Source organism: Trachemys scripta, chromosome 12 (genome assembly GCF_013100865.1).
Source record: "Trachemys scripta elegans isolate TJP31775 chromosome 12, CAS_Tse_1.0, whole genome shotgun sequence".
NCBI classification, from domain to species: Eukaryota; Metazoa; Chordata; order Testudines; family Emydidae; genus Trachemys; species Trachemys scripta.
Genome location: NC_048309.1, coordinates 8,309,371 through 8,332,073, shown reverse-complemented (window position 1 = coordinate 8,332,073; position 22,703 = coordinate 8,309,371). Strand labels below are relative to the sequence as shown.

General features: G+C 38.8%; 1 protein-coding gene across 1 annotated transcript in view; it reads right to left on the bottom strand.

The window, feature by feature from the left end:
• Positions 1-22,703, bottom strand: part of TAF4 (TATA-box binding protein associated factor 4) — a 48,885-nt gene that overhangs the window by 11,060 nt on the left and 15,122 nt on the right. The window contains exons 3-8 of the mRNA XM_034787598.1: positions 10,269-10,441; positions 9,567-9,686; positions 7,460-7,576; positions 6,252-6,374; positions 4,831-4,920; positions 2,193-2,435 (exon numbers count right to left, since the gene is read on the bottom strand). Coding sequence (XP_034643489.1) covers positions 2,193-2,435; positions 4,831-4,920; positions 6,252-6,374; positions 7,460-7,576; positions 9,567-9,686; positions 10,269-10,441 — 866 coding nt within the window. The remainder of the gene's footprint in view (positions 1-2,192; positions 2,436-4,830; positions 4,921-6,251; positions 6,375-7,459; positions 7,577-9,566; positions 9,687-10,268; positions 10,442-22,703) is intronic.

Below are 22,703 nucleotides of genomic sequence, written 5' to 3'. Positions count from 1 at the left end.
AAATAGATGGGAAAACATTTCAAGTGGTGGATTCATGAACTGAAGACAAGTTTAACAGGAAGCTTCTCTTTTTAGCCCACCTGCTAACTGCAACCTGTCAATGCTACCATAGAACGCTATACTAAAGAAAGTGATTTAGCATGAAAGAGCTTTCTTGTTGCAACCAGAATTCTTCAGTTTTCCACAATCCTTTTCTACCAAACTGCCACAAAAAGATAGTTTACAAACTCCTTCCAGACCAAAGATCGTAACTTCCATAATGCTGTGACTCTGGCTTTAGCTTTGCCCCTATATGTTCTTCAGTTACTGTAGATATAGTTGCTTGACTTAAAAGAAGTCAGACAAGTATTAAGGACTAAATGATCAATTTAGCCTTCTCTTCTGTAGGCTACAAATGCCTTAATAGAAAGCCAACATGCCAGGTTATAAGTTAGTCAGACTGAACCTATCTGCCACTAAATATTTATTTCAAGACAGTATCATAACACTATTTTTTACTGGATTGTTACAAGCAACTCCCCTTTAGATTTGTTATTGAAAATTCTGAATAGCAAAGAACTTATAATGTATCGAGTGAAGATCTAATACCTGGGAACTTACAAGTCTTACCTAGTCCTACCATAAATTTGCTATTACCTTCAACAAGTCATTTAACATCACTATGTCTCAGTTTTCTGGTGTGTAAAACTAGTTATAATCAAATTTACTTCCTTGTCAATTCTGAGGATTACTTAATTTAAGAAATCTCTTTGAAAATGTGAAGTGCCAGGCATTTAAGTCAGACCTTTTTTGAACAGAGGAAAACCAGTTATTTAAATGGAGAGAGTATAGTAGGATCAAAGATTCTTCTCTCGCACAACAAATCTATAGTCCTCTGGATGAACTCTAGGAGTTTACCATTTTCTGCTGTAAGGAAGTTTGGACTACAGGCTAATAGAGTTGGAGGCAGATCATTATTTGAGGGATATATTTGAAAATATTGGTTCTGATCAGAGTGCAATACCCTAATTTTGCAATCTGCCTCTTAGGAGTTAAACTAGTATTATCTGAATGTACATTCCAGTAAACTGACCAAAGCAAAAAAGAGGAAGCATGGCCTTGTCGGCGTTAATGTGGACCAGGCCTGGAGACCTCCAGATTCTTGCTCTGCCACAAAACTTCTTGTGTGACCTTAGGCAAAATCTCAATCTCTCTGGGTACGTTTACACAGCCTGCAAGAGCAAGTGTCCCAGCCCAGTTTGACAGACTTGGGCTAGTGGGGCTCGCGGTAGCACCGTAAAAATAGCTATGTAGACAGCACTTTGAAGTTGCAGCTTAGAGCCCAAGAACCAGCCTAACCCGCAACTTCGAAGTGCAGTCTACACAATATTTTTAAAGCACTAACACAAGGCCCACAAGCGCAGAGTCTGTCAAACCAGAGAAGGCACGCTCCCACGGGCTGTGTGGACGTACCCTCTGTGCCTCAGTTCTCCAGCTGCAAAATGGAGATAATAATACCTCCCTACATCACAGAAGTATTGCAAAGATAATATTTTATCACTGTAACCATACTACGGTGATAAGTGCCATGTTAGTACCCAAAATAGATGCGAATGCTTTTGTATTTTCTATGGACAATTCAAAGTTTAACATGGACATGTGGCAAACTGGTCTATTGCAATATGTTGATCAAGTCCCTTAGAATGGTATCAATACTATGTTATAATGGGCTTTTGTTAAATGGAATATTAATATTCTTTCCTATCACTGGTTAATAAAAGCTACCAAATGATCTACATTTAAAAAAAAAAAAAAAAAAAGAGCCACAAATTGTGTAACCTAGATTTTAAAAAAACAAACAGAAACAAAAACCCCTACAATACTATTATATTATTACACACGCCTAAAAATGGGGTCACTTTGTTTAAAACAGTTCTAAGAATTTATGACCTGGCTATGCAGTGATTTAAAAAAAAAAAAAAAAAAAAAAATAAGAGCCAGCCAACAGCAAATTCTCTCATTTTTTAATAATTAGGAAATGATAGAGGACTTTAAATCACTGCTGTATTTAAAATAAATACATTATTTTCTTCTTAGCAGTTACCTTCTTTAAATGTTCACAGAAAGGTCTCTGGCGGAGCTAAACTGTTAATTTAAGAAGAATAGTCATTATACTTCAAAAGCCAATAGATGATGCACTTCGGTTTACGTACCAGAGGTGTAGGTTGCCCTTGTTTGCCAACCCCAACTTGTGTAGGCTGAGTTAGACTAATTACAGGCTGTTGGAGAGTACTCGTTACAGTGGCAGTGGCCTTCCCCGCTGTGCGCTGAACTGAGCTGCTCAGCATCACTGCTGTCAGAGCAGTTGTTGCTTGCGTTGTGGGCTGCTGCTGTTGACTTTGCTGAATGAAAGCTGCCGAGTCTGGGGTTAACTGTCTCAAGGCAGGTAAACTCCTCTGAAGAAAAGAGAAGGAAAGAATTTACTTTCACATAACTGAGTTGAATTCTGGTTAAGTTAAAATTTTTCTGAGTACAAAAATCCTAGATCACCATGGAGCTCTAACAGGAATTATGCAGATATTATTTTAAAAAATTAAAAAAAGAATCAGTGCATTTCATCTCAGTCAAAAATGGGAGTCTGGTTTTACAGATAAAACATCATATGTGTGACCCAAGGACCTCTGGATACCATCTAGCAGAAGACATGGGTACAAGGATCCCCTGGGTTCATCAAGAAAAGGTCATGTGAAGTCTAATAAAAGCCTGTGTCATACTGGTCATCATAATCATTGCAAGATGTATATATGGAAAATGTGAGAAGTTACGTATATATGCTGAAAATTATGTTCTCTAGGCCTTGAAGTTAAACGCAGACCATTCAACAGTAGCCTACCTTGAGACAAAATTCTTCAGATAGGAAGTGGGACACATCTCCTTGGTGGACCACTGTATGTCTCACAATGGAAGTCTATTAGCATACTGAGTCAAATGCTAACGAAAAGCTTGCAGAAACTTCAGAAGGAAATTAACAGGAAGAGTAAAACAGGGAGTGTGGGAAATCCTGTTTTTCAGATGAACATCAAAGGGCTAATATAGTGTATCTGGGGGTGCAAAGAGACACTTCCATTGGTGAAGACAAGCTGCCAGCAGGCTTGATCTGACAAAAGGGGCAATCTCAGCCATCCTGGTTGAAAATGCTAGGGAAAGGACTTTGGGTATCTTGTAGAAGATAGGAGATTGTCTTATAAGTTTAGGTTCCAGAAAGCTTGTTATATTTTGTTTTATATGTAGCCATTTGTTTCCAATGTTCTTTCCATCATTTAAACCTCTGTTCTTTGATAATAAGTTTATTCTTGTTTTCACTATAAATATAGATCAAGAGTTGAATCTTGCAAGCTAGTCTGTACTATTCCTTTGGGAGGAGAGGATCTGAGAGTTCTGTGAGTATTCAGAGGAACAGGGGCTGAGCGTACCAAAGGGATGTTCTGAGGTCTTAGGAGTCCATGTGTGCCCAATCACTTTCTGATACAGAGATAGCGAGGCCTGGAAGGTGGAGCATGTGTTGCCAGAGGCTGGTGGAGTCAGCATGAGGAAGTCTGGTCTGTGCTAAGGGCAGGTGGTAGCAAGGTACTGCCAACCCTGGATTAACAGGGTGACTTGCCCCAGGAGCTGGTGAGCCTGGAGCTAAACCAATCTGATTAAAGAATTGCCCCACCCAAGAGGAATGAAGTGATTCCTATGTAAAAAAGGATCCAGGCTTAAAGCAGTAATAAAGCGCAGTTGGGGAAAGAGATGGACGGAAAGTCAGAGCAGGATAGAAAGCTCAGAGCAGGGAGGAAAGCTCTCTAGCAGGGAGGGAGCCTGACTAGACAGGAAAGAGACTGGGAGACCTAGACGGAAAGCAAGAAGCGTCAAGGTAGGAAGTGGCCTAGGAAAAACTGCAACACAAGTAAAGAAGCCGATGTCACTTTTCAGTACAGGGCCCTGGGCTGGAACCCAGAGCCAAAGGTGGGACTGGGTTCCCCTACCAGCCCCAGTGAAGGGGGCTGCAGGCTGAACCTCAACAGGCTGAGAAACAGCCCCAGAGAGGGCAGAAGGATCTGTTTTGTGTTAAGACAAAGGAGGTAAACTTAAGATGGCGACCCAACCAGACGGCTGAGTCGCTGGATGCTGCTTGAAGATTTTAGAATCCTAAACCACAATTTTCCATTTGCTACATAGATCAGAGATTTCCTTATATATATATATCAAAGGCAGGAAAAGGCTGTAATAACAATGTTAAGTGCTTAGCTATGCAACCGTAAGAGACAGGAAATGCCAAAGTGAAAGTTGCACATGCAACCTTAACTCTGTCCCCCTTAAACAGCCCTGGAAAGTAAATTTTCTTGTTTATCCATAAAACACAACAGCGCAAGTTTCCCCGTACTGCTCCATCAGAGTGCTTCAAGCTTGTTCCTCGGAGTTCACTTCTAGGAATGAGAGAATCCAAGGCTGCCAATTGCTTGAAGGGTTTTGCACCGTGGAGAGATGAATGGCTTCGATCATTGAAAAAGAATATTTATGTTCCAGATTTCTCACAAAACTAACAGCCATTACAGTGGAACCTGTGCTCATTTAGTACAGTTAATAAAACATTGGGGGGGGGGGGGAGAGGAGAGAATCTCAGGAGACTAGGAAACAAAACATGTATTTGTGTATTTTAAAGGATCTTTTTAAAAATCTGATCAGGTAACAGTTAAAACATGCACACATACTGTTCTAGAAGAGCATCTTTCTCATTAAATTGATGTGCTCCTGCTCAGATGAGTAAGCACTGAAAGATAATAAAAGAATATGGGGCATATGAATTACCTTCAGGAAAGGCACAAGGTAAGGTTGAGGTGAAGAATTAAGTTCTCGGTACAGCCTACTGGTAAAATCTTCTGCTTCAATTTTTCCATCCTATGAAACAAAATAGATATTCAAATTCACCAAATAAATGAACTTTGGACAGTAAGGCCCACACCTATTTCTAAAGGTCCACTAATTTATTAAAGAGAAGTTGTCATTTCCATCATGCCTGGCTATATTTATTTATCAAGAGTATTATGGTCATACACATTTTGTAGAATCCAATTGTGAAGTACAAGTTACACCAGTCTCAGACAATTAATTAACCTAGGCAAGATCAAAAATTCCACAGCCCTGATTGATTTAGAGTGTGGAAACTGAATTGCAACATTACTTGAAAGTTTTAAATTTAAATAATGGAGATATCCTATCTCCTAGAACAGGAAGGGACCTTGACAGGTCATCAAGTCCAGCCTCCTGCCTTTGCTAGCAGGACCAAATACTTATTTTGCCCTAGGTCCCCAAGTGGCCCCCTCAAGGATTGAACTCACAACCCTGGGTTTAGCAGGCCAATGCTCAAACCACTGAGCTATCCCTCCCCCCCATATTTAATATTATGAATAGATCCTAATACACAACTTTCCTTTTGGTCCCCAAAAAGCACATCCAGTTTTAAAATTCATAAGCTATACAATTTTGTCAGGTACTCTACAAATACTAAAAATTTCATCTTTTTTAATATTGGTATGCAATGTTATTATCTTTTTTAATATTGGTATGCAATGTTATTGTCCAAAAAATTTCTATAAATAAGAAATCGTTAATTTTCACACTCAAATACAGCATACTAATGGACCTTTAATTAAAAAATCCTAATACTTGTTAATACCATCTAAGATCAGTAAAACTTTTAGAATTTAAAACTCTAAATTTCAATATTCACCATTCATAGTGCATTCTTTTTGCATTCCACTCATCGCATGACATTAGGCTAATCAGTTGCACATTCTAGTAGAGTTCTCAAACTTTTGTACTGGTGACCCCTTTCAAATAGCAAGCCTCTGAGTGCGACCCCCCCCTTATAAATTAAAAACACATTTTTCTATATTAAACAACACCATTATAAATGCTGGATGCAAAGCAGGGTTTGGGGTGGAGGCTGACAGCTCGTGACCCCCCATGTAATAACCTCGCAACCCCGAGGGGTCCCGACCCCCGGTTTAAGAACCCCTGTTCTAGTACAGTGCTATGATATCTGCATTACAAATGCTACAGGAAACTGTTGGGTTTAAAAAAGTCCATTTTAATTCTTAAGAAAAACCATATGCAGAATATCTATTCATCTTAGGTTTTATAAAAAACTGTTTTTCATAAAACTTAATTTTATTAATTAAATTTAGCCAGCATCTGATTGATCAGTACTTTTAATGAGCTTTTCTTACCAACAAGTTTTGTACTAGCTCTTTCACGTTCGCTGTAGTCTCTGAAGACTGTTTTCCAGATGAAGCCAGTTTTATTAATGTGGATAGAAAATTCTTGCATTTCTTCACATTCTCCATAGTTTCCTATTGGAGAGGGAAAAGAAAGTTAGGGAAGGTAAGAGGAAGGCAAGATGTGCCTCTTCAGTGGGAAGTTTACCTGACATGCTCTTTTACATGACAGTTTAAAAAAAAAAAAAAAAAAAAAAAGCAAGCAGCAAATAGTTTATTCCTACTAAAAAGTTCGGTCACATGGGAAGCACTGGTTTCAAAGTGACCTGGGGACTTCCAGTTCCTGCTGCCCTGAAATATGAAAGTACCGCGCAGGTGATACTCTCAAAGGCAGGGTGCTTCCAAAGTGGTCACATGCTCTAATGGATGCTTACAAAGAAAGAACTCCTTTGGCTTATGAGACGCAAGGTCCTCTGACATCTTAGATCTTTCTGCTATAACCCCACAACACAGAGAATATTAGCGAAGATTTTACATACTAGATAGTGTGACGTGTATAATAAAATTGACAGACTGTTTGCAAGTGTGGCGCAATGAAACATTTTATATTTCAATTATTAAAACATAGTATTTTACAATGATGTTTGAAGCTGGTGTGCATATAAGATATTTGGGGAATGGAAGTCAAGACCACACCATGTAACCTCATGCTTAAATAGTGTATTATAATATGAGAAACAAGTAGGTATTGGTGATTATCTCCCTACAGAACAAAGGGCACTCCAGCTTGATTCTGTCTCTTATGCCATCACTCACTGCCTATCTTGAAGATATAGGATACATATCTTAAACCAGTAATTCTTGAGTTCTAAGCCTATTCTGACATTGAATAAATTGTCACAGCAAATGATTTGCCCACGTCCCAGACGGCAGACAAAGTGCTTTGAAAAAGGAGTTCTATATAAATGCTACATTACCAATCATAAAAAAAGGTTGTTACAAATCAAAATTCAGCTCATACTTGCTTACATGTATCCTAAATTATATTTTTTTTTTGCTAAATTTCATTATTTTCTATGAGACCAATAACTCATAGGAAGGAAACTCAGTCTTGATTTGCTCCTTACTCTGATAATGTTAATTTACTTACATGTGTGTACAACAGGTGTATAAAGAGAAGAGTAGCACAGAATTTTAAACATATGTAACCATGATCTTACTGTGGCAGCAGTAGAGGTTGCTGTTGCTCCTTGCACAGTTCTCTGAGTTCCAGTCTGTACAGCTGTCGCTGTACCTAATGCAGTTGTTTGTGCGGTACCACCCAGAACAATCTGAGGCTGTAGAGAATACAGACATGGGTTATCCCTTTTGGAGTGTGCGAAAATCTGTCTTTTTGTACCACATAACCGAAGGAGAAGGAATAACCAAATCATTGAACTATGGAATATCCTTCAAAGCTGCTACAAAAAACCCAAACTGGTACTGCTGCTAGCAGCCATCTGTCGCAGTTCAGAGAAAGAACCACCAGATGGCAGAACACACTACATATTTAAAACTGAAAATACTGAAAGTTGATTAAAGAATGCATGATTTTTGGTTACAGGATAAAAGAAAGTACAACATTGAGCAAGAAAACATGCTCAAATCCCAAAAGCATTATTAAGCTAGTGCTGTATATCTGCTACCTAGACATCCAAAGTTGTTTACCTGTTTCCCTCAACTGCCATTCCTCCTGAAAGGAGGATTTTTTTTTAGAAGGCATAATGGGTAAAGACTTGGCTCTCAGTTGTTTCTATTAGCTTTTGGTTGAATAGCTGGAGAGAATAATTTTCTTCACAAAGTTATACAAAACTCATTGAATATGCTTCTAAAATTAATCTAGCACACAGAAAAATGCAAGGTTTTTTGTATAATATTTTTAATTTGAACATTCCTTTTAAAAAAAATGGCTGCAGTGGTAGAACCCTTCAGCCGGACTCTGAAATTTAGGGAGAACATGCAGAAAAGGGAGAAGAGCTCTTTTAAACAATTTAGTAGTTCCAAGCATTTTTTAAAAAATAAAACAGACAAAACACCAAACAATGCAGAAATAATGTCTTTAATTAAAGAACTAAAATTATAACTAGACCCTTCTTCCACGTACACTACTTGCCTGTTGGCTTTCAAGGCGTATTTGTAAACTACTGATGACAATCCCTTTGCATCAAGAAAATAACTGCACATTAGGACTAGTTTTCAGCACTTGCATTAACAGCCCATTTATAAAAAGTTACTCTTCCATACTATACAAGGTACACAAGAGAAGGCACTCGACTTTTCAAAGCAATGTTTTATTGTTTTTTGGGAGGAGGGGAAGGAGAGGATTACCCAATTTACACTGCTGTCAGGAAAAAAGAGAAGAATGAAGTGAAAACCATTGTGTGTTCACTCCAAAATGCAACGAAGACAGAGTGAATTTGCTCATCCAGCACAGAAGTAGTGAAAATGAAGACGGCACTATTGCACAGAAGAAAGCTCAAATCTGGAAAGGTCACTACAGAGTTTTCCCCCTCAGTCTAGGCTAAAACTAGGTTAAAGGAGAACAAGAACTGTGCACTTGGTGCCCAATGTAAAGAAGGGGAACACTTAAGAAAACCCTTCAATGATTCATCTGTTGCCAGCTTAAAGGGGAAAGAAAGCATGGAAAAATGAAGGTTAGGATGTAGGAATCAGATGGTATCAGCACTGCATACAACACTCCATCCCTACTTCCAGATGTTTTTGGTGGTGTGATTAGAAAGTGTGGGTCACCCTATTAGTCAGAACTGTACTTAGGACTGAGTCCCCCAACCCAAGTTGAGGAGGCACCATGAGACGTATTGAATCCCTGTGGATATATAAACCAAAAGCAGAAGAGCTGGAGGCAGGAGAAGATAAAGCAATGTTATGAAAAGGTTAGAGAGGAATTACAGGGGAGGAGGAAGTTTATAATAAGAACCCTTTAAAAAGCTTAAGCAGAGACAATAATGGATCTATAGTCCCGTAGCATCAAAGAGTGTTTCAAATCCAAAGAGAAATTTGTGTCTATCCCTTTGGAGGAAAGCATAGGAGGTACTTTAAACAAACACAGGACTTTCAGAAAGAAAGCTGACTTTGAAAGGAATGTTGCTGAGTAGCTGAAGTCCAAAATCTGATATAGTTTAAGATTATCAAACATTTTAGGGAGCGGAGAAAAGTGTCCTGTGTACTCTAAGTCTCACCCAGAGATATTCCCAGACACTATTTTACTCCAAGCTATTTTAGCAATTCATAGTTTCATTGTTCATATGCATGTTTCTACAAACTCACCTGCACTACAGGAGCACGCTGTAATGTTGTTGTGGGCTGTACAGTTGTCTGAGCCTGAGACACCTGCTTGATTATAGTAGTTGGTGTCACCTGCCGTGCAATTATAGGCGTTCCAGGAGCCTACAAAAGAATCCAGACTATGTTAGAGTTTGAACATAGGAATTGCAATACAAGACCAGAGGAATGGTTCATCTAGTCTAGTACCCTGCCTCTGATAGCAGCCAGTAGAAGATACTTCAGAGGAAGGTGCAAGAAACCCCATAGTGGACTATTATGGAACAACCTGCCAATAGGATTTTTTTTACCCTATTTAATGTAACCATGGTGGACTCGTACATAGAAATACCTAACCCTTGAAACAAAAAAAAAAAAAAAAATCATATTAAAGCTCTTGGCCTCAATGATTTATTATGGCAATGAGCTCCATGGATTAACTATGCATGGTCTAAAAGTATTTATTTTAATTAGTTTTAAACTTACTTCCAGTCAACGGAAGTGAATATCAGTTTCAGTGAACAGCCAAAGTGTAATACATTAGGGTTGGGGCGCGGTGGTGGTGCTGTGTGGTGAAGCTTGCAGAGCACTGCCTTGATCTATTACTGCCTAAAACCACATTATTAGTCCCTCACTTTCCTAATGAGTAAATTCACAGACAAATATTTAAGGAAAATGATTCTTACTTATGTAAATTAATAAACTCACCGGCACTGTGGATATCTGTACTGGTGGTGCACTGGTAGGTGTTGCAGGACGAGGAGTCATGGTATTTTGGGGCTGGGATTGGGCATGTGCCTGTGCCTGCGCCTGCATTTGTGCCAAGGCTTGTTGCGGGATCATCAGTAACTGTCCATTTTCGCTACGCACAAGGACCATGCCTGTGAAAAAAGAAAGGGGTCAAGAAATATTCTGCACATGCAAGTGGCTACAGAACAAAAAGTCATCAGCTCTAAGTATCGTTAAAAAGACCAACAAATTTGAAATTAGCATGTACACTGGAATGTATATCTAACTGCGAGTAATCTGGATTTTCACAAAACTGATTTATAAAATTTGAGAGAGAGAAAGATTAAATATCCCCAACACTCATCCTAAAATCTTGATTAAAACTAAAGAACATTTCTTTAGTAAGTCTAGCAAGTTATGGTACAATATTACATGCACATAATATACAATATCATAACCATTCTACATAGCTAAGAGATTAAAACTAGTAATCCTGAAAACATCTTACTTATTCTTTTCTGACTTTAAGGTATTCACTTTTTGTGAAGTGCTTCAATTGAAAGAAAATCCTGCCAATAAGCCATATTCCCATTAGCCTGGCTTAAAAAAAGTTATCAGAAACAGTAACATTTCTCTAACTTCTAAATTAATTTTCCATAACAAATTTAGCAATGAAAATGGTTATAAAATCATAATCTCTCTCAAGTGCATCTGTAACAGATGGTACTGTGCTGCATTACACCCCAAAAGATAAATAACAGAGAGAGCAATGAGGCAGTCATTCCCCGTTCAGTCACATATCCAAACATTTAACCCAACTGGATAGTTGTGGAAAACCAGACTGTAAGTGTTAGATTTTCAGATGGTAGCTGCTATGTTTGTTTTTGTAACCGGGGCCTGGGATATCTAACCAAAACATTTCCCAAGTGCTTATTAATTTTGTGTGCCGCAGTCAGGCCAATGGGAGCTGTAAGTCCTCAGCGCCTCTGAAGAAGCCCAAGGAGTCAAGTTGGGGACCCAAAAATAGTGGCAAAACCCCCACACAACAAAACAAAACAAAACCAGTTAACATTTCTAAACATTTTGGCTTAAGTGAAAAACTGCACCTACATTTATTTGCACACACAAAAAAACCAGAGGTGTTATTAGGACCAGAAAACTAAATCTTAGGCCTCGTCTACACTACAAAAGTTGGGTTGACATAAGCTGCCTTACATCAACCTACCTAAAATGTAGCTCCCTACCAATAAATCGCCCACTACACCAACATAATAACTACCTCTGTGAAAGGTGTAACACTTAAGTTGATTTAGTTAGGTCAATGCAGTGTCTATATAGACACCGCATTGTTTACATCACGTTGCTCCCTTTCAAGCTGTTCTGGCTGTCAGCACCCTACAATGACAGGGCTCAGACTGTCAGCACCTCACACTGACAGTGAAATCAGTGCAAGCACTCATGGTGAGGATACACACCGCCAATAGAAGCATAGTATGGACACGCAGAAACAATTTAATTACTGTGGTGGCTGTACATTGACGTAATTTAAGTCAACTTTATTTTGTAGTGTAGACTCGGCCTTACGTGTCACTCAGCAAATAAGTTAGAGCATTCTAGATCTCCATCTATAGCTGAAGATCTGTTCTAAGGCACTTTTAGTAGAGGAGACTCTGAAATGGTCATGTTCTAGGTTACTTTTCTAAACAGCTCAACACATCTGTATATGGACAAAGATTTGTCATCATTTTCTTGGCATGTTTCCAATCTAGTGCTTTCAAACTATACACACTTGTTTAATTTCTCCACCAGATGACTTCAAAGATAAAGATGACATATTGAATTCAGACGGGTTTTCCCCTATATATCCTCACACTGCAATTAAAAAAAACAAAAAAAAACAACCACTGATCTTCAAGAGTTATGTAGTTACTCCTTTTTAGAGAAGCAAATCAGCACAAAAAGAATTGAAGATAGTTTACTTCAACAAGGAACCAATTTAAATGACGTCCCTCAACTAGTGTCCAGTTATGACCACTGCACACAATGAGAGTTATACCACAAAGCATGAATATTTTAAGTGTATTTTTCTGAAGAGGAAAAGTTACTAGCTTTTTCCTCATGACTATAAACTTGCAAATCATGGAGTTAATTGGATTTAGTTTCTACATCAGATTTCAAAGAAAAACATTGTCTAGCTAATCAATTAAAAGCAGCATAAAACCTTCACTTGTGTCATAACTTATGGTGTATCCTGCTATGTTTATGCTTGTGGAGCTTAGAGAGATGGTAAAATAACTGCTAAACTTTCATGCAATCTCTTATAAAAGCAACACTACTTCAGTACAGGAAATTTTGAATACTCAACCAGGTCAAATTCTCTGTTCACTTTAACTTCTGTCAGAACCTCCATTGAATTTTTCCTATCACCCTTTATATACACAATACTGATCACTGCAAAAATGGACAATTTCAGAATGTTTTTTGAATGAGTAGAAAAATGATACAATACAAACTTGTTCACATCCTCAATGAGTATTATTATGTATATATTCAAGTGTCACTACACAAACTGAACTTGACATTTTATTCCAGTGTGTAAATGTGAACTATTGGGCAACAAATCCATTTCACCCATTGCTTTGTCACATCTTACACTAATCAGATCTAGAAAGAAGCACTGAATCAGTATAGTTGAATACGATTAAAACAGAAAATAATCAATCTCCTGCTGTACTTTATAAACACACCAAGTGCCACGTTCAAGACAAGTGCAGTGTCTTGTGACAAATCATGAAATTTAAATTTTTTTTTTTTAAACCAACTGATAAGGCCAGATGAAACTATAAATCCTTCAGTGACAAAGGCCATTACCTTGCAAGTGCATGTGATGGACTTAGTTCTTAAAATTCACAACTTTTGAACTCCCTAGGTTTTTTGCCTCACCCAAAAAAAATATAAAATTAAGTTTAACTTCTGTTCCCCTCCCCCCAGAAAGAAAAACCGTGAGCGATTCCATCCAATAATAGGTCCTCTTGGCATTGCCCTACTAGCGCAAAGAGGGTTTAAAACATCCCTAAAGGGGTGGTTGGTGATTGTCGCCTTGCATGGGGGGCTCTCGCTCCAGCACATCGCTCGCCCACGCCGCTTCTCGCCGCCCCCATTGGCCCAGGACGGCGAACCGCGGCCAGTAAGGGCCGCGATGGGCCAAACCTGCCGCGTCAGCAGGTAAATAAAACTGGCCCGGCCCACCAGGGTGCTTATCCTGGCGAGCTGCGTGCCGAACGTTGCCGATAGCCAGCTCTATCCCACTTGTTCCAGGCCCCATCTCAGTATAGGGGTCATGCTCATTACATGGCTGGAGTGTGCTGTACTTTTATGGTCCTAGGCTGGCAGAACTGCACCTAGGACACCATTATGAATATTAGGGTTGGAAGGGACCTCAGGAGGTCATCTAGTCCAACCCCCTGCTCAAAGCAGGGCCAATCCCCAGACAGATTTTTACCCCAGTTCCCCTAAATGGCCCCCTCAAGGATTGAACTCACAACCCTGGGTTTAGCAGACCAATGCTCAAACCACTGAGCTATCCCTTAATGTCAACTAGGGCTGTCAAGCGACTAAAAAAAATTAATCGCTATTAATCATGCAACTAAAAAAATTAATCGTGCGATTAATCGTACTGTTAATATTAGAACACTATTTAAATATTTTTGGTTGTTTTCTACATTTTCAAATATATTGATTTCAATTACAACATAGAATACAAAGTGTACAGTGCTCACTTTATATTTATTTTTTATTACAAATATTTACACTGTAAAAAACAAAATAAATAGTATTTTTCAATTCACCTCAGTACTGTAGTGCAATCTCTGTCACGAAAGTTAAACTTACAAATGTAGAATTATGTACAAAAAAATAACTGCGTTCAAAAATAAAACAATGTAAAATTTTAGAGCCTAGAAGTCCATTCAGTCCTACTTCTTGTTCAGCCAATCACTCAGATAAACAAGTTTGTTTATATTTGCAGGAGATAATGCTGCCTGCTTCTGGTTCACGTCACCTGAAGGCGAGAACAGGCATTCGCATGGAATTGTTGTAGCCGGCGTCGCAAGATATTTACATGCCAGATGCACTAAAGATTCATATGTCCCTTCATGCTTCAACCACCATTACAGAGGACATGCATCCATGATGAGGACGGGTTCTGCTTGATAACAATCCAAAGGCTGACACATGCTCATGTTCATCATCTGAGTCAGATGTCACCAACAAAAGGCTGATTTTCTTTTTTGGTGGTTTGGGTTCTGTAGTTTCCGCATCGGAGTGTTGCTCTTTTAAGACTTCTAAAAGCATGCTCCACACCTCGTCCCTCTCAGATTTTGGAAGGCACTTCAGATTCTTAAACCTTGGGTTGAGTGCTGTAGCTATCTTTAGAATCTCACATTGGTACCTTCTTTGCATTTTGTCAAATCTGCAGCGAAAGTGTTCTTAAAACGAACAACAAGTACTGAGTCTTCATCCGAGATACTAGAACATGACATATGGCAGAATGCGGGTAAAACAGAGCCGGAAACATACAATTCTCCCCCAAGGAGTTCAGTCACAAATTTAATTAACGCATAACTTTTTTAACAAGCGTCATCAGCATGTCCTCTGGAATGGTGGCCGAAGGATGAAGGGGCATATGAATGTTTAGCATATCTTGTAGCCAGCAGTGCAAGGTATTTACTTGCCAAAGTCCCATGCGAACACCTGTTCTCACTTTCTGGTGACATTGTAAATAAGAAGTGGGCAACATTATCTCCCATAAACGTAAACAAACTTGTTTGTCTTAGTGATTGACTGAACAAGAAGTAGGACTGAGTGGACTTGTAGGCTCTAAAGTTTTACATTGTTTTGTTTGAGTGCAGTTACGTAACAAAAAAAAATCTACATTTGTAAATTGCACTTTCATGATAAAGAGATTGCACTAGCAGGGGTTCTCAAACTGGGGGTCGGGACCGTTCAGGGGGTTCGCGAGGTTATTACATAGGGGATCGCAAGCTGTCAGCCTCCAACCCCAAACCCCGCTTTATCTCCAGCATTTATAATGGTGTTAAATATATAAACAAGTGTTTTTAATTTATAAGGGGGGGATCACACTCAGAGGCTTGCTATGTAAAAGGGGTCACCAGTACAATAGTTTGAGAATCACTGCACTAAAGTACTTGTATGAGGTGAATTGAAAAATACTATCTCTTTTATCATTGTTACAGTGCAAATATTCGTAATCAAAACTGAGCAGTATACACTTTGTATTCTGTGTTGTAATTTAAATCAATATATTTGAAAATGTAGAAAAACATCCAAAAATATTTAATACATTTCAATTGGTATTCTTATTGTTTAACAGTGTGATTAAAACTGCGATTAATTTTTTTAATCACGATTCACTTTTTTTAGTTAATCGCATGAGCTAACTGCGATTAATCGACAGTCCTACTGTCAACCTAAGTCAGAACAGCCTCAAGACTCCTCTGTTTCACATTCCCAAGACTGGAGGCGGTGAAAGAAGGGAGGGAGAGACAAAGACAGTAAATGGAGCTCTGGTTCACCTGAAGATCAAGCCCATTAAGTATAATTCCTTGTTCTGAGAGCTAACAAGCAGCAGAATTGGAACATGCATATGCATTATATAGACTATCAATACTAACTGCCTGAAACTGACAGTTGTGACGCATACTGCAAACAGGCAACAGAATGCATACCAAGAAAGTTTGACTTCTGGCATCATGGAGGCAAAAATAAATTTTAGGCGCAATTTGTATAAAAGGCTAGAAATTCACATTTGGCAATTAAAACCTTGAACCTGAACAATGGAGAAGCACTACCTCTTCTATTACAGTCCATCCTACCGGGCTGTTGAAAGCTTGATCCTTAACTGCAAATTCAAAGGGCTTGTTTATGTAGCAATATAAATTATTTTAATATAGTTTTTGAATTAGTTTAATATAGTTTATCTTTTTAAAATAATTCAAATAACCTTACTGGTCTAAAGTTAGTGTGTTGATCTAGTTGGTAGATAGTTACTCCAGAGAAAGACATACTGTGGTATTGATATAAGTTAAGCCTCCTTGTATCTGGGTTATTACAGAATTATTTATAAATTGTCCTGTTCATCTATGGTGCTATAAAAATTAATAATGTTAATATTAACAAATTACAGAAACAGCCTGTGTCCACATAAGACTAGAAAAATATTGTAAGATGAATCAGGGTTGTAACCTTGCTACACTCCTATACTAAAATCTAAGTGTCCGAAATTGCTCAGAAATTAAAAATTGCTTGTTAGTATATTGATAATTTATGAAGATATACAAAATTATTCAAAGACATTTCAAAGAAAAAACTTTTAGTGTGGAAATCTTAGCCACCAAATAAAGTCAATCAGTAATAGAACGCTAGCATACCTGGTGTTCATATGGAGTCTAGACTAGGAGAAAAGTGTGGGGTTTTCTTCAATTGGACTAGCTTAACTCATCAAAACAGGACTCTAGTTATTATAACTTGCTAAAAATCAAGCTGAAGGTGTAAAACTATGTCTACATAAGTGTATAGTGCAGTTTTCAATCAAGTTAAATTGACTCAACAGAGCAAGCTTGGGGGAGGGGGGGAAACCAACCTTTTCTAGGTTAGCCAGAGTCCCTGTTAGTCTAAACTAAGGACACGTCTATGCTACATCACTGCAGCGGTAGTACCATAGCATATGTGCTTCCTATCAACATCAAAGGAAGGGGTTTTTCCATCAATGTAGTTAATCCATGTCTCCGACAGGAGGTAACGATGTCAACAAAAGAATGCCATCTACATTTGAGGTTAGGTCGAACTAACTACAGCGCCCAGGGCACAACATTTTTCACACCCTGGGTGACATAGCTGTTCAGTCTAATTTGAGTGTAGACCAGATTTAAGAAAAACTACTTTATAAGCAATCACCACAAAGGGCTAACAGCCCCATGCATGTGAGAACAAAGCAGAGGTGGGGAACAACAGCATTCTGAATTACACAAGGAATACAAAGTCATCACCAAAAACCATAATGTTCAGGAACGGAGAGGAACACCTCCCTAAATGAATGGAGAAGGCCAGAGATAAGTTTAAAAAAAAAAAAAAAACTGGGGGGGAAGGGGGCAGGGAGTGAGTTAAGAAATGACGGACTGAAGAATGACTGAATAAACTTGAGCCAATAATGGAGTGGTGTCCAATTTTTACTTGCAAAACCAAGGTGTTTCACTATGGTCTCTTCTACAGCATGACTTGACAGCACTACACAGAGCGGCATAATGGATGAACATTCAATGTAGTGAATCAGAGAAAGGACAGAGTTACTAGAAAACTTCCCAGAGAAACAGCGGCAGAGGTAGTAGGGACCTGCCACTGTGGCGATCCAGGTTATCCCACAGAACCCTCATTTCTTCATCCTATGACTGACCAGCTTGTGCTGGTGGCCATGATGTTTGTTTGCATCTTTTTCCCCTCTGAGCTTTTTCCCTTCAAGACCTTGGCTCAACATTTGCCAAAAAGCCAGGCATCTATATTTTAAGACAAGCTAAGTTGTACACAGTAGGTGTGCCCTTTGAAGTTGCTGTTGGAACAATTTACCCACTGCCAGTGTTGATCGGGGCCTAATCCCAACCTGTCATAGGTGCATGTGTAAAGACTGTCCTCCTATCAGAGGTAAGCCAAGCTAGTAGGAGGAAGAAAAAAAAAATTAAAGTCTGCCTCGTAAGGAAGAAAGAAGCCTGAGGGAAGTTCAGAGGAACCTCTGCTTCTGATCATGGAGGCAGAAGATCAGAAATATGACAGCACTTCAGTAGGTACACTACCAGAGAGCACTGTCAAACAAGGTACAAGGCTAACCTTCTGCTCTGCCCACAACACTTGAAACCCAACAGTTTTCCTGATAAAGCAGTGGATTTCCATTAAAAAAAACCAGACACACTAAGGTCAATAGGTATTTTGGGCTCTCCAAGAAGGATTGAGCCCACAGTTTGTAAGGTGCTTGGGATTCTTTTCAACAAGATGCACTAAACCATTTATAATAGTATTTATACCAATCAGACTCAATCCAAGTCTGAAATCCATAACATTAAGGATCAATGACGACAACTTTCTAGTATCCTGATATTATAATCACAACCTTTATTGGCATTACTGACAAAAATCAGAAAGGTCCCTTGCTAACTGTAACTCATTTTGTGCCTTAGCCTAAGAGACAATAAGAGGTTCTTTATATACATTAGGTACAAGACTAGGTTCAACGGTGGCCTAGAAGAACTGTCATCACTTGGCTAGACAACTAACACACGTTAAATAAATAGGTACAAGAGAAAGATGAAGGAAAGTGTAGGTCCCTATATTTAGTGGGGGAAAGAGCTAATAACTGATGACATCAAGAAAGCTAAGGAGTTTGACTATTTTGCTTCAGTCCTCACTAAAAAGGTTAATGGCAGTGGTTCTCAAACTTTTGTACTGGTGACCCTTTCAAATACCAAGTCTCTGTGTACGACCCCCCTTTTAAATTAAAAACACTACTTTACATATTTAACCCCATTATAAATGCTGGAGGCAAAGTGGGGTTTGGGGTGGAGGGTGACAGCTCACGACCCCCCGTATAATAACCTCGTGACCCCCTGAGGGGTTCCAACCCCCAGTTTGAGAACCCCTGGTGAATGGTGACCACATACTCAATACAATTAACATTAACAAGAGGCAAGGAACTCAAGCCACAATAGGGAAAGAACAGATTGATGACTTGAATTCATCTACCTTATCTAAATATTCTTTAGAGTAGAATGAAATTCATCCTAGAATACTTAAAGAGCTAGCTGAAACAATCTTGGAATGGTTAGCAGTCACCTGCAAGAATTCTTGGAGAATGGGTGAGGTCCCAGAGGACTGGAGAAGGGAAAACCTAGTACCTATCTTTAAAAAGGGAAATAAAGAGGACCCAGGGAATTATAGACCAGTCAGCCTAATTTCAACACCTGGAAAGATATTGGAACAAATTATTACACAATCAATTTGTAAGCACCTCGAGGATCATAGGGTCATAAGGGGCAGCCAGCATGGATTTGCCAACAAATCATTCCACGTAAACCTAATGTCCTTCTTGACATGATTATTGACCTAATGGAAAGTGGGGGAAGCAGCAGACATGATATCTTGAATTTTAGTAAGACTTGACACAATCCCATATGACATTCTCAAACAATCTAGATGAAATTACTATAAGGTTGGTGCATTACTGGTTGAAAGACCATACTCAAAGAATAGTTAATCAATGGCTTGCTGTCAAATTGAGAGGGCATATCTACTGGGATCCCACATGGGTCAGTCCTGAGTCTGGTACTATTCAATATTTTGATTAATGACTTTGAGAACTGAGTGGAGAATATGCTTATAAAATTTGCAGAGAACACCAAGCTGGGTGGGGTTACAAGCACTTTGGAGGATGAGATTAGAATTCAAAATGACCTTGAGAAATAAGGAGAATTGGACTGAATTCAACAAAATGAAATTCAACCAGGACAAGTGAAAGTACTACACTTAGGAAGTAAAAAAATCAAATGCATAACTATAAGAAGAGGAATAACTGGCTATGAGAAAGTATTGCTGAAGAGGATCTAGGAATTATAAATGGATCACTAACTGAATGAGCCAATAATGTTATGCAGTTGTGAAAAAGACTAATGGCATTCTGTGGCATATTAACAGAAGACTTGTAAGACACAGGAGATAACTCAGCACTAGTGAGGCCTCAGCTGGACCAGTGTGTCCAATTGTGGGCACCACTTTTTAGGAAAGATGTGGGGAAATTGGAGAGTCCAGAGGAGAGCTACAAAAATGATAAAAGATTTAGAAAACTTGACCTATGAGAAAAGGTTAAAAAACTGTGCATGTTTAGTCTTGAGAAAAGAAGACTGAGGTGGGGGCCCTGATAATAGTCTTCAAATATGTAAAGGGTTGTTATAAAGAGGACAGGGACTCAATTGTTCTCCATGTCTACTGTAGGTAGGACAGGAGGTGATGGGCTTGATCTGCTGTAAAGGAGAGTGAGGTTAGATATTAGGAAATCTTTCTAACTATAAAGGTAGTTAAACTCCAGAATAGGCTTCCAAGCGAGGCTGTGAAATCCCCATCATTGGAGGACTTTAAGAACAGGTTTGACAAACACCTGTCAGAGATAGCTTACGTTTACTTGATCCTGCCTCAGTGCAAGGAGCTAGACTTGTTGACCTTTTGAGGTCCCTTCCAGCCCTACATTTCTATTTTAATATAGAAGAGTACCATGACTTTTAAACAGCTTAAATGAATAACTGCCTTTGATTTCTATTCACAGAGGAACAGATGGGGAAAAATAGTTTTTAAAGCTACATCTCCGGCCAATCTTAAAAAAAGTCAGAAGGACAAGATCGTGTAGAGAACCCACACAACTTTCATATTAAAAAATGAGTCTTGCTCTCAAGCACTAATTATGACATAAAACTGGATCCATTATATTATCAAAGCCTTACAAAACAAACATCTGACCACTAGACTGTTACTGCAAAAACACACCACTGAATTAGTTAAACATGTAGTCCACAACTCATTCTCCTGCTGTCAAACCTATCCAGCTACACATATCAGAGTAAAACTAACAAGTACCTGGAATTAGATCAGGGTCCTGCTAAGGAGTCATATGGAATGGGGTAGTTTAATGTTAAAATAACTATTCATACTCAATACACTTAATGTGCCAGTCCTATCATTCTTTTAGGGCTATACGTCTTCTACAGAGGATCCTCCTTTTAAAAAATTAAGACTTTTGTAGAACTTACACTATTCCCCTGGTTGAAATTTTGGGCAAAGGACTTCAAAGTCCTGTGTGCTTTGCTGCAAAAAAGTCTGGAGTCTTCCAAAATCTATGGGGTGAAAGAACAGTGACAAAGTTTTCATGAAGTTTTATGGGGAGGGTCTTTTCCCCATTTCACCCAGCTCCAGTCAAAATAAGAACTTACTTTCAGAGTTCAGAAATGGTCTGACACCTGTGCAAAATGGCTTAAAAGGAGATTTCATCAGGTCTCAGAGGACAAAGTTAAGATTCCATTGGTTTGTTTTCTTAGTCATCTGATGAGTACTGAAAGGAGCAAAGCCTGGCTACTTCTGTAAAGAACTCATGAAATAAAAGGATAAACAACAAACATGTCACTTAATTATTTGATGTGTCCAAGACTGTGCACAGGAACTTGAAAACAGTTGAGACATAACGGTTTTCTAAACATGAAAAGAGCATGCTCTATATTTGACAGGGAGGTCTACAAAATAATTTGTTCGTCCCTACTGCACCACCTAGAATATTTAGATAAGGTAGATGAATTCAAGTCATCAGAACTACTCTAGAACTACCATTTCTGAAATCCAGGAAGGATGGAAGTCAGTTGGCTCTCATGAGTAACCACGCTCTTGGAGCCTTTGCTTCAAGTTCTAGACCAACAAGTTGAGATTCTGGAGGCATGGAACAAGTGGGCTTTCCTTCAGCAGATCCTTATAAGCAGCAAGTTGCCATGGACCATAGATTGACACAATCAGCAAATAAGGGAACTGGGGACTATGGCCTTGCCTTCCTTGATTTTCCAAGCTACTCTTGCTAGAAGGCAAAGTACATAGACATTTTCCAAAAAACACACCAACCCACAAGATACAATATGTGTTCTCCACATTTGGCTCTACAGTAGCCTCAAGCCAGATTTGGACTTTTTACCCTGGGAAGCATTGTGGAAGGAAACATACATCTTTGATACATGAATGGACATTTTCTGGTCAAGTTCCCAAACTCCAGTTGAAAGTGTCTTGTGCTTACCCAGTCAGTTCTGTGGTTGAACTTCCTCTTGAATTGTTTGGATAAATAAGGTCTTGCTCTCTAAGAATGTGAATTTTCTAACTTAGCAGATCAATGAGAGGCTTTCAAAGACCCTTCAGGACCTAGTTTGCCATTACATTGGCATAAAATGGCACCTGAACTACACCGGGCATGTTGAAGTAGCTTGGGAAGAACTTGAAAATGCTACATAGGTTGAGGCACTCCATGTATGGCACAATGGACCAAATTTTGCAACAACCCCTAAATTATTCTGCAGTATTAATCTATTGTACTGCTCAAAATACCCCCAATCCATGCAAACATACACAACTGTGGCTCATAATTAAAAAAAAATTCATTGTTATAAAAATATTCATTGTTATTCATTTTCAACAGTGATTTCTGAGAATATGTTTTTCCATTATACTCTCCAAACAGCCTGGCTTCACTCCCCATCTCCCAAGGAATGGGGAAACTCGTAGCTGACTTCTGCAGCGTATCTCCCCAGCTCCCTAAGCATTGGCTATTCA